Source organism: Salvelinus alpinus, chromosome 29 (genome assembly GCF_045679555.1).
Source record: "Salvelinus alpinus chromosome 29, SLU_Salpinus.1, whole genome shotgun sequence".
NCBI classification, from domain to species: Eukaryota; Metazoa; Chordata; class Actinopteri; order Salmoniformes; family Salmonidae; genus Salvelinus; species Salvelinus alpinus.
Window position 1 is genome coordinate 31,903,170 of NC_092114.1, and position 11,470 is coordinate 31,914,639.

At 42.5% G+C, this 11,470-nt stretch overlaps 2 protein-coding genes across 7 annotated transcripts; one reads left to right on the plus strand and one right to left on the minus strand.

Moving 5' to 3' along the window:
* The first annotated feature begins 1,032 nt into the window (after window positions 1-1,032).
* Window positions 1,033-2,429, plus strand: LOC139558467 (nuclear receptor subfamily 0 group B member 2-like). The gene is made up of 2 exons (XM_071373623.1): window positions 1,033-1,819; window positions 2,070-2,429. The coding sequence occupies exons 1-2, from the start codon at window positions 1,204-1,206 to the stop codon at window positions 2,321-2,323; spliced, it is 870 nt and encodes a 289-aa protein (XP_071229724.1). The 5' UTR covers window positions 1,033-1,203; the 3' UTR covers window positions 2,324-2,429.
* Window positions 2,430-2,927: 498 nt separating this feature from the next.
* Window positions 2,928-10,800, minus strand: LOC139558465 (keratinocyte differentiation factor 1-like). 6 transcript variants are annotated; one of them, XR_011671587.1, is made up of 6 exons: window positions 10,544-10,800; window positions 8,546-9,448; window positions 8,261-8,376; window positions 8,041-8,118; window positions 4,702-4,828; window positions 2,928-4,226 (listed from the first exon to the last, which is right to left on the minus strand). XR_011671587.1 is itself a non-coding variant. In XM_071373620.1 (6 exons), exons 3-6 carry the CDS (start codon window positions 9,424-9,426, stop codon window positions 4,761-4,763), a joined length of 1,143 nt encoding a protein of 380 aa, XP_071229721.1. In that variant the 5' UTR covers window positions 9,427-9,448; window positions 10,544-10,602; window positions 10,716-10,785; the 3' UTR covers window positions 2,928-4,760. The 6 variants fall into 6 exon arrangements, 4 of the variants coding, with proteins under 4 accessions (XP_071229721.1, XP_071229720.1, XP_071229723.1 ...); XR_011671588.1 differs by having other exon boundaries at window positions 4,702-4,825; window positions 10,544-10,799; XM_071373620.1 differs by having other exon boundaries at window positions 2,928-4,828; window positions 10,544-10,602; window positions 10,716-10,785.
* Window positions 10,801-11,470: the final 670 nt, after the last annotated feature.

An 11,470-nucleotide genomic window follows, 5' to 3' on the forward strand; every position in this document is an offset into this window, starting at 1 on the left:
ACACATTATTTCTTCGTTAATCTGTTATAACTGTGCATTTGAATAAATTAAAATATATTTATGGAAATACATTTTTACATGCAAACAATTTGTATGCTCAAGGATAACATTCTGATTCTGAAATTCTTTGTTGTAGCCATTATAGCTAATTTCCCCACCTCTGAATCGGCAATGATCCTATTGAAAATGTTACATGTAATAGTTGTAGAACATCTTTCTAATTCTAACCCTCATTTATTGTCAATGATAGTGATTTAGCCGGAGATATCGCTGATTGATAGATGTCAATGACCAACTGTTCAATTCTTTGACCCAGATAACATATCTGTGGAGCCAAGACTGAACTATTCAAATAAAGTGAAATAATGGTCACAATGACCATCACACAGAGTTATGTTGAGTGATATGCAACATTAGTGGAAAGATTAATGTTTTCTATGTTGCATAGCCTATTTGCAAAAACACATGTAAGGCCAAAAATAAAGTAGGCTATTGATCATGAGAATAAAATGATATCTATCTATGTGATTAGGATCTAGGCTACTTGTGTTGTTTTCCTAAAATTATATTACTCTTTGTCAATACCAACATTAATGCTGCTATCCTATGATCCTAAGTCTGCATTTACCCCTTAACTAGCACGTAATCGAAGACTGAACCAAGGCTGTGTGTTGGGGTAGCAGTCTGTATGGGAGCATTGACCCCATCCTTGGTAGCCTGGTACAGGTTGAGTTAATAACTGGAGGTAAACATGATAAATGATAAATGTCATTGACCCCGTAGCGCAGCCGGCTTCCTCACGTCTCTCCCTCCCTGCAGGGCAAATGTCACAGTTGTTATGAATATGCCCTATTACCTCGCTCCACGTGGAGAAAACCTAACGCAGCGAGCAGAGCAGTCCAGGGTCACTCTGTTGTTCTCGTGTGTGTGTGTGTGTGTGTGTGTGCTCTGAGGGGGAGGGGTCAAGGCTGACTTGTCACACACAGATCAGAGGAGCGTGTCCTGTCTTCCTATAAATAAGACTCAGTCTACTGGAGTTGTCAGACAGTCAGAGCTGCTGATCACACTGCTGGACAATATTTCAAAGAGAGAAAGTGGCTATTCTCACATCTGTAGCATAGCTCTGTAAAGCCTCTGCACTGGGGACATCTTATCATCTATTGATTGATTGATACTTTATTGATCCTCAAAGGAAAATTCATCATGTTTCCTCTTGAAGAGATGAAGACCACCTGTCACTGTTCAGGTTACCGGGAGCAACAACATCAGCCTCACACCATCCTGTACAATATCCTGAGCCGGGCGGACAGTAACTACAACAACAACAACAGCATGATCAACAACAACCACGTGAACCAGTACGACTACAACATGATAATGCCTCACAACTGTCATTGCGAGCGGCGACGAGCAGTGTGTCTGAAGAACCCTGAGGGAACCTGTCAGGTGGCATCTGATGTTCTGGTCAAAACCATCCGCTTCATGAAGAGTTTACCCTCCTTCCGTCAGCTTCCAGTGGAGGATCAGCTATCTCTGCTGAGGGACTGCTGGGTGCCCCTGTTCTCTCTGGGCCTGGCCCAAGAACAGACTGTGTTCGAGGTGATGGATGTACCACAGGCTAGCATGCTGAGGAGGATTCTCCTTAACAGTCAGGGGCCACAGAGTGAGGAAGAGCAAGAGGAGGAGGATGAGGGGAAGAGGTCTCTGCCCACGCTGGCTGGAATACATAAACTCAGATCCTGTCTGAACAGACTGTGGACTCTGAATCTCAGCCCAAAGGAATATGCCTATCTGAAGGGTGCTATGCTGTTCAATCCAGGTAAAGCTCTTCTTCTACTTTTCCTCAGCATGCTATGGTGTACTGTGGAACTCCAAATCTACCTGACATTCTATTAATTTCATTCGATTGAAATATTTGAAGCAATCAATGGCATAATCAATGATTATTTAATCATCTAACATGACAAATTATGGTATACAGCTTCACTCTTCTGTCACATTAGTGTTAAACTGCTGATGGTGGAATACAGTTGAATTGACATTCCATTTACCCCAATTCCTCTTAACAGACGTCCCAGGACTGAGCACCACTGTATTCATCGACAGTCTCCAACAGGAGGCCCAGAGAGCTCTACAGGAGGTTGTCCTGACCCTTCACCCAGGAGACTCGGGTCGATTCAGCCGCATCCTACTATCAACTTCTGCCCTACAGGCTGTCAGCCAATCACTCATCACAGAATTGTTCTTCAGACCTGTTATTGGTCAGGCGAATCTGTTTGACTTGTTAAGTGAGATGCTGTTTATGAGACAAGAGTATAGCTGAAAGTTTGTGCGTGTGTATGGTGTATGAATTATATTTTAGGGTATTTTCTACTGACAAATATGAATGTGAAGATTGCAACTAAGCAATAAAAGTTTTATAAACAAAATGTTTGTTTCTCTCACATATTTAATCACTCTTCTATCATTTGTTTTTGGCATACATCTGACAATTTATCAGTGGTGCGATAAAAATAAATGAAGTGAGAGCTACTGTATTTTCCATTGATAGACAAATCAGGGACTAATTGTACTGGCTCTTAGCATGATATGTACTCTGGCTCCTACTAGTGGTTTCCTACATGTAACTACAAACATGTTGTGCTGTATACTGTACAGGGAAGTACGGAATGGAAAGTACCAAAAATCCCTTGAGTGACTACCTGGGATTGAACATTTCAACGCATAAGGGAGACTGGCAAAATGTGGCATTAGGCCATGTATTAATACTCCAACTAGGTCAACAATATGTAAACAGTTATCTATTTCCTGTAAGCCTACCTCTTATCAATTTCCTGTCTATGGCCAGAACCAGAATAACCTGTTTTACATGAACAACCAAACATGTAGTCAGTCATCTTGTTACAGTTATTTGGTGGCCTGTATTATTTTGTCCTTGCCAGAGATAAAAGTAATCCCCAGGGGGCACAAATGAACACCCCGTCAGTGTGCACCTGCCAGAGATGTCTGTGTAGCTTAAGTCTTACATGTGGGCCTGTTCAACATGGCAAAGCATTACAGAACATTCAGACAAAAATGTATTGAGTAGAATCAAAAATATGCTTTCCTTCCATTGTAGAAAAAATAATTGTGTCAGATCTTTTCAATGTACAACATTCTAAAAGTTTCACCTCACAGCACCCTCATTGGCTCTCAGTCTGCATGTTGTCAGACATTCTTCCATTTTGATACATCAACTCCATAGAACTGAGGTGTAAATAGACTGGAAGAGTATTGTGTGTAGTTATTGTGTGACTCACGTCCAGCCATGCGAAGGGAAAAGGCTATTTAGAAAGAATGAAGACCCAGACATACACAGAGCTTAATGTCAACACACAAAACATAGGACTCTGACTTCTATTGGTGAGCTAATGAAAGGTGAGGAAGTCACAGTTTGACATATTTTTTTTAAATTAACAATGTAAGTCATTAATTTACACACGCTTAGAGTGGCAGATCCTAAATTCCACATAAACCCACTTAGTCTCCCCTTGTGCAGAACTAAAATTAGACTTAAGTGGAAGTTAGAATTTTCCCCATAGAGAACAACTCATATCCTTTATACCAACCACAATAAAACATTAGACAAAATGTGCAAGAATAGCATGGCATTAACACCGTCACAACTTCATTTGCATGTCACTTTTTTTAAGTGTTATATAAAATCACAGAACTGCATACATTATAAAAGTTAATTTCACATATGTACTCATTGGAGTCTACAATGATATCATGTTACAACATTAGCTGGGCCACATGCTCGCTAAAGATTTTGAAGCATAACCAATTTTAAAGCAATCTCAACATATTAGGATTAAAGTTATGTATAGTAGTACGATATTCCCATGGCATCAAAAGATACATCTACAATTGTATTTCACAGTCACCAATAAGCCAATAACAACATTCATTGTCTTTGAGGTGTTCTTTCTTCATACGTTCCGAGTGGTTTTTGGCCTCCAGTAAATTCCAGGTTGGTTCTTGGTGTCCAAACCAATGCATTACTCACATGGGTTAAACCTTACGAAGACTAAGAGCGTCAGGTCCAAACACAGCACAATAAAACCGTGGAGCAATCAAGTGTGCGGTTATCTATATTTCTTGGGTCAGTTTACTTTACCCTGCAAGTCACTGGATAAGAGTACACTACCTTGAAACTGGTTCTTGTGTCAGTGTTGGGAGTTGACCTGATAAAGCAGAAAGAGATCAAACAGCAGTGGAGAGTGGGGTTTCATAAGTCGCTCTGGATAAGAGCGTCTGCTAAATGACTTAAATGTAAATGTAAACACAGCTAGTTGTTATTCAAGGATAAAGGGACATACAGCACTAAAGTAATATGAGGGTGAAGAACAGACATCAAAACAGGAGGAGCTGCTGGAAGGGTCTGATAAGTCTACAGTAACTTCTCTGAGACAGACCAACCCCCAAACACAATATGTCAGAATCAAAAATACATTCACTACCCTGAGTGCATTATAATCCTTCAAAATACAGATGACATGATTCATAGTATAGTCTTCAAAGTCATGGCCTCTGGAGTAGTTTGCATATGCGTAATACTCCTCCCACCTAATTTAACAGAGTGCAATTCTCTGGCTCCTTCAAGGTCCCAACACAGAATTCAATAGAACATACAATACATGTGTAACTATGGGTCCCAACCTCTCCAGCTGGGGACTGGTGAGATGCTCCATGGCATCAGGAGTGTTGAGGATGGGTCATCATGTTCTGACCGTGGTCCAGGGCAGGGGCATGCCAAACACAGAGATCTGATGCTCAGAACTTTCTGCTTAAATCAAAATATAAAGGTATGAGATATATAATAGAACAGACAAACTTCATTGTCAACGCAATGATGAAATTTGGCTTCAAAGTTCATATATAAAATGCAAATGACAAAAAAAACATCAGGAGTACCTTGTCATCAACTTATGTGCAAAATGAAGTTAAGTCCACAGGTTTAATAATATATACATAATTGGTTCAGGACCTTCATCATCAAGAACAACTTGTCATCTACATGATTCAATTAGGTTCATATTACAGCGTTTGGTTTATAAAACCTATTTATTTGTGTCTGACAAAGTCAATACAAGTCTGACTTGCCCAAGGAGCTACAACCTTAAGGCAACCAATCCACCTCTGGGATAGGCTTAAATAAATAGGATGTTCACAATAAAAAGTCACGGAAAGGAAGTATCTATCAGGGGAAGAGATAACGTTGGATTTATGCCACAACATTCCCTCTATTAGATCTCTCTCACTCAGATACTAACCCAACCGGTTTCAGTGTTTCCTAGATTCTTTTTTTTTTGTGCAGCGGTGGCAAAGGTCGTGGAAGGGGGGGAATCACTGGGGAACTCCAGTCGGGATCATTTTTATGTAGGACTGTGAGAAGGTACACTATATATTCAAAAAAAGTATGCGGATACCCCTTCAAATTAGTAGATTGGTCTATTTCAGCCACACTCGTTGCTGACAGGTGTATAACATGGAGCACACAGCCATGCAATCTCCATAGACAAACACTGGCAGTAGAATGGCCTTACTGAAGAGCTTAGTGACTTTCAACGTGGCACCGTCATAGGATGCCACCTTTCCAACAAGTCAGTTCATGAAATTCCTGCCCTGCTAAAGCTGCCCCGGTCAACTGTAAGTGCTGTTATTGTGAAGTGGAAACGTCTAGGAGCAACAATGGCTCAGCCGCGAAGTGGTAGGCCACACAAGCTCACAGAACTGGACTGCTGAAGCTCATAAATATCGTCTGTCCTCGGTTGCAACACTCCCCACTGAGTTCCAAACTGCCCCTGGCAGCACAATAATAATTGCCGAGCAGCCGCACACAAGCCTAAGATCACCATGCACAATGCCAAGTGCCGGCAGTAGTGGTGTAAAGCTCACGCCATTGGAGTCCGGAGCAGTGGAAACACGTTCTCTGGAATGATGAATCACGCTTCACCATCTGGTAGTCCAACGGATGAATCTGGGTTTGGCGGATGCCAGGAGAACACTAGCTGACCTAATGCATAGTGCCAACTGTAAAGTTTGGTGGAGTAGGAATAATGGTCTGAGTCTCTTTTCATGGTTCGGGCCCCTTAGTTCCAGTGAAGGGACATCTTAACGCTACACCATACAATAACATTCTAGACGATTCTGTGCTTCCAACTTTGTGGCAACAGTTTGAGGAAGGCCCTTTTTTGTTTCAGCATGACAATGCCCCTGTGCACATAGCGAGGTCCATACAGAGATGGTTTGTCGAGATCGGTGTGGAAGAACTAGACTGGCCTGCACAGAGCCCTGACCACAACCCCATCGAACACCTTTGGAATGAATTCGAACGCCGACTGCGAGCCAGGCCTAATCGCCCAACATCAGTGCCCGACCTCACTAATGCTCTTGTGGATGAGTGGAAGCAAGTCCCCGCAGCAATATTCCAACAGCTAGTGGAAAGCCTTCACAGAAGAGTGGAGGCTGTTATTGCAGCAAAAGGGGGACCAACTCCATATCAATGCCCATGATTTGGGAATGAGATGTTCGACGACCAAAATGACTTTTGGTCATGTAGTGTAATTTCTTGTGACATTTTATAAGGACAAGCTACTCCAAAAATAATGAAAATCAAATGATGCCAACATCATATATCTATAATCCCTCCCAGAAATGAGCCCAATAACATATTGGTAAAGCAATATTTTAGGACCGACTCTTACCATAGCCTGGCACCATACAATATTATCAGGCAGGTGTGTTATTAGGTTTTTTCTGTATCAAAAAGGGAGCTACTTTCCTTCTAGAAACATTTCCATGGAGCTGAGACAACATTTTGCCATTTTAAAGCAAATTGTCTGCAATTCTACACATTTTGCTATGGCTAATTCTGTGTTCTTATGCTCACACACAAAATCAATTACATAATGTAGTTATTTTGTTAGATACTTCTCCCTCTTAGCTGAAAAACATTTTTCAAAGCCATTTTGGCTGTCATGCTAGCTGTTCAAATAATGGGAATTTGTTGCGCAATGCAGAAGTTAACTCCTTCTGAGGAATATGTTGCTAGGCAACCCCCCTGCAATTCAAATCAAATTTTATTGGTCACATACACGTGATTAGCAGATGTTATTGCGGGTGTAGCGAAATGCTTGTGCGTCTAGCTCTGACAGTGCAGTAATATCTAACAAGTAATACCTGACAACATACACCACACACAAATGTAATGAATTAAGACTATATACATATGGACGAGCGATGTCAGAGCGCTTGCTGCTCTGTATGTGTCTAACGCTTCGAACACACAGAGTCGTTGCATTTTGGTACACCAGAATTACATTCATTTCCAATGAATCACTGCGTTTGCCTTGCAGCATTGCGTTGCAGAAGCAGTTGCAGTACGTTCGTGGTGTGGTGCATTCGTTAGATTTATAGAAGGTAGGCATCAAACTGTACGCGTAGACGGCTTGACAGAAATAGTAGCAGAAGGTGAATGTTGAACTTTCGTTGCACACATATCCAGATGATGCTGCATACTATTTTGTGAAATGACGCTGTCGGTGTGTTCGAAGCATTAAGCCAGTATGAGAAACGTGCTAACAAACGTTTGTGCTATGAAACTAAATAAATACTGCACTCCGACCCACAAAGCAAGGAAATTGAACTTGAAAAAGTAATGTAGTTATATTGGAATTTACAGCTGCTGTTGGTAAGTAATGATTCTGCTAGCTTCTGACAAGACTTACTGCATCTTTAAAAATATATACATCAATTATCTTTTCTATAAACCTTGTGTGGTTATAGTTATTTAAGTTTACACTGAAAGCGTTTTTCCATCCTCTCAAATTTTCCTGGGTGGGTGGCAACAATTTCAGTGGCAATGCGCTGCTGCTAAATGAACACAAGGGAAATACAGCGGTTTCAGTAAAAGTGTGTCTTGAAGGACTCTAACCCCATCATAACAAGCGCTTAATGATGACTACAATAACACAGCACACACGTCAAGTCTCTTACCTGCTCCACTGTTGATCCTCATGTTCCTAGCATTCACATCAGAATCTGTCTCCTTGGATATCTGGATACAATAATCATCTTCAACGTAAAAAACAACAAACAAAGAGTGACAGTCAACTAACAGTGGAATACATTAATGACAAACGAAGTATCACTTCAATAAGTATGCAAAATAAGGGAAAAGCTGTTGGAAATGTTTATCCGTAGAGGTGTTGCTTACTGTTATTGCTGATGGTTGATGCTTGATAGTTGCTCATGGTTTCGTTACCGCTGTCGGAGGTTCTCCTCTGTGACTTTTTACACTGAGGTCTCTTCTTGCTCTTCCTAGTGCTGATCCTGATAAAATGGAATAGATGAAAATGGTATATCAACTTTACTGTCCACTTTACAAAGTAAATGTATTAATTCGCTGTCGCGATACGCAACTGCTTTAGCGCGTGCACACACACAAACACGTTGTGCCCTTGATCAAGGCAGTTAATCCCTACCAGTGAATGGTAGCTACCTGATGATGCCCTTGACCAGTCGACACTCTGCATCCTGTTTATCAAGCTGATGCTCTTCGGCCAGGTCACTGATAAGCTGGCTGATTTCACTGGTCTTCTTCAGGAACACTGAGTCTGAGGTGCAGTGGGCCAGCTCCTCGATCTGGTACTCAGAGTACAACTCCAGAAGCTTTTGGGTGATCAGAGAGTCCACGTCACCCACACTCAGATCACCCATATCCCCCTCGTTCCAGGAGTAGGAGGGAGGGCTGTACTGTCTCCCTCCTCCTCCACCTCTTCCATTGTGTAACGGAGGCCTGGTAACGACCACCAGCTCCTTCTCCATTGTGGAAATGTGCACTTTGACCCCTCTGATGTAGACGTCCTCCGACCAATCCGCGTCACCACCACCACCACTCTCTTTACTGGATTGGGAGTCGTTGGTCCCAAGGTGGCCCTGGAGACCCCGGAGGCTGACCTTCTCCCGATCGTCATGTGGGGAGCTCTGAATGGGACTAGGGGCCAGGATGGTGCTCCGACACACCCTGTAGAGTCCACAGGTCAGCACACTGCACACCCAGCTCTTACAGCTTCCTGGGGAGGAGTGGGCACAGGGACCACACCCCTGACCCCCTGAAGGAGAGTCTCTAGATCCGGGGATGAAGCCAATGGTCTCCTCTCCCTCCCTGCTCTGCGCGTCCCTGCGGTTGGCCTTGTGGTCTGTCACCTTTGGCCCCTGGTGCCTCTCCTCCACCGGGTCCACACATCGCTCCTCATAGCAGGACTCCAGGCTGGTGCTGTTGCCCCGGGAGAGGTGATGTTTGGGTCGCAAAGGGACAAGGCCTTTCTGGCCCCCTGGCTCGGACCAGGGTCTGGAACTCCCTGTGCTGCTGCTGGGCATGGTGGTTAACTAGAGCCAGGGCCTTGGGAAAAAAGAGGAAAGGGAGTGGGGGGGGGGCAGTGCATTACATTAATGTATGAAATATGTATGTTACATTTATAACGAACATTGCTTAGCCCTGTCATAATAATCAGCACTTCAGACAAAGTAAAGTGGACGTGACTCAATAGACAACAACAATACTACATGGACATTAGGTCAATGCCTGACTATATGACATGTCAAATGTATGCTGCCAGGCCCTTGGCATGGCAAACCAAACTTTAAACATAAGTCACATGAGGCTGCAACCCCTGCCAAACCAAGAAACTATATCAATCATCACATATCCCTTAGTGCCAAGTGAAGTTACCCAATCTATTCCGTGGATGTTGTGTGTATGTAGCCTACAGGATGTAGGGCTCAAATTAGTTGTTTTAAAATCAATGAACCACAACGAGATTAAACACACAAACTTCAACTTGGTTCAATTTCGGCGTTATTGGCGTGCCGGTTTGTGTTGTAGCCCAACATTAACACACTTGATTCACCTAAATCCAAGGGCTTGGTGATAAGATGGTAACTTGATTCAGGTGTGTTATTACTGTGATATGCCAGAAAATGGCGCCCTGGGTCTCCAGAACGCCCTGGCCTATACGTTCAAAACCTTCTTTCACAGAAAGTAAACAACACGCCATTAATAATGGCATTATGGAAGCCAGCATGAGGACGGTGACAGTTCATTCAATGTAGGCTGCTGAAGTAGGACAAAATGTAAACAAATGTGTCATACGGTGAATGTCAATAAAATAAAATAAAAGGCTTTACAGGGAGTTGATATTAATTAAAACAATCCCCCGAACAGTTGTTTGATAAACTGGCCGGGCCTACTTCATATAATAAAAGGTTTCTAATTTGCTGACACGCAGCAAAACAGCTTGTTGAGCTGGACGACGACGTTTTCAGTCGACCTACAGCCTTCTGTCAAAATAACTTACAATAATTGTCAAGGTGCCATTTCCAAAATCCATATCCAATCAAGTATCGTATTTTGTTTCATCTGTAATGTATTGCTAAAGTTACACCTGGGTTTATTAATTTGCAGTATGCGTTTCCGTTTAAGCTACGTTTTACTCACGGCATGGGAAGAGTGATCGCGGGTCTTTCCACCGAGTTTTCTTCCGTAAAGTTATATTCCTGAAAGAGCTAGAGCATTTGTATAATATTTTTCTTTTAAATTAAATTGCCCACAAAACACACGCGGTATAGTTTCGTTTCCCAAATTCCTGCTACAGCAGTTTATTTTTTACCTGCGAGACAAGGTAAACCAAACATAAACTCAACCAGAGAGTAAGAGGCGAAGCAAGATGGTTTACTCCGCCCAAAATCTGTCCACGAAAATAAATCCACGAAGTAATGTCGAATTTGGTCAACAAAAAATGGAATTGCTCATATCCCTAGTCAAAAAATCCCATAGGATTAGGGATTTTTATCAGATTCTCACTATCCTATAGGTAAACTCAGCAAAAAAAGAAACGTCAATTTCAGGACCTTTTCTTTCAAAGATAATTCATAAAAATCCAAATAACTTCACAGATCTTAATTGAAAAGGGTTTAAACACTGTTTCCCATGCTTGTTCAATGAACCATAAACAATTAATGAACATGCACTTGTGGAACGGTCTTTAAGACACGAACAGCTTACAGACGGTAGGCAATTAAGGTCACAGTTATGAAAACTTAGGACACTAAAGAGGCTTTCTACCGACTCTGAAAAACCCCAAAAGAAAAATGCTGAGGGTCCCTGCTCATCTGCGTGAACGTGCCTTAGGCATGCTGCAAGGAGGCATGAGGGCTGCAGATGTGGCCAGGGCAATAAATTGCAATGTCCATACTGTGAGACGCCTAAGACAGCGCTACAGGGAGACAGGACGGACAGCTGATCGTCCTCGCAGTGGCAGACCACACGTAACAACACCTGCACAGGATCGGTACATCTGAAAATCACACCTGGGAGACAGGTACAGGATGGCAACAACAACTGCCTGAGTTACACCAGGATCGC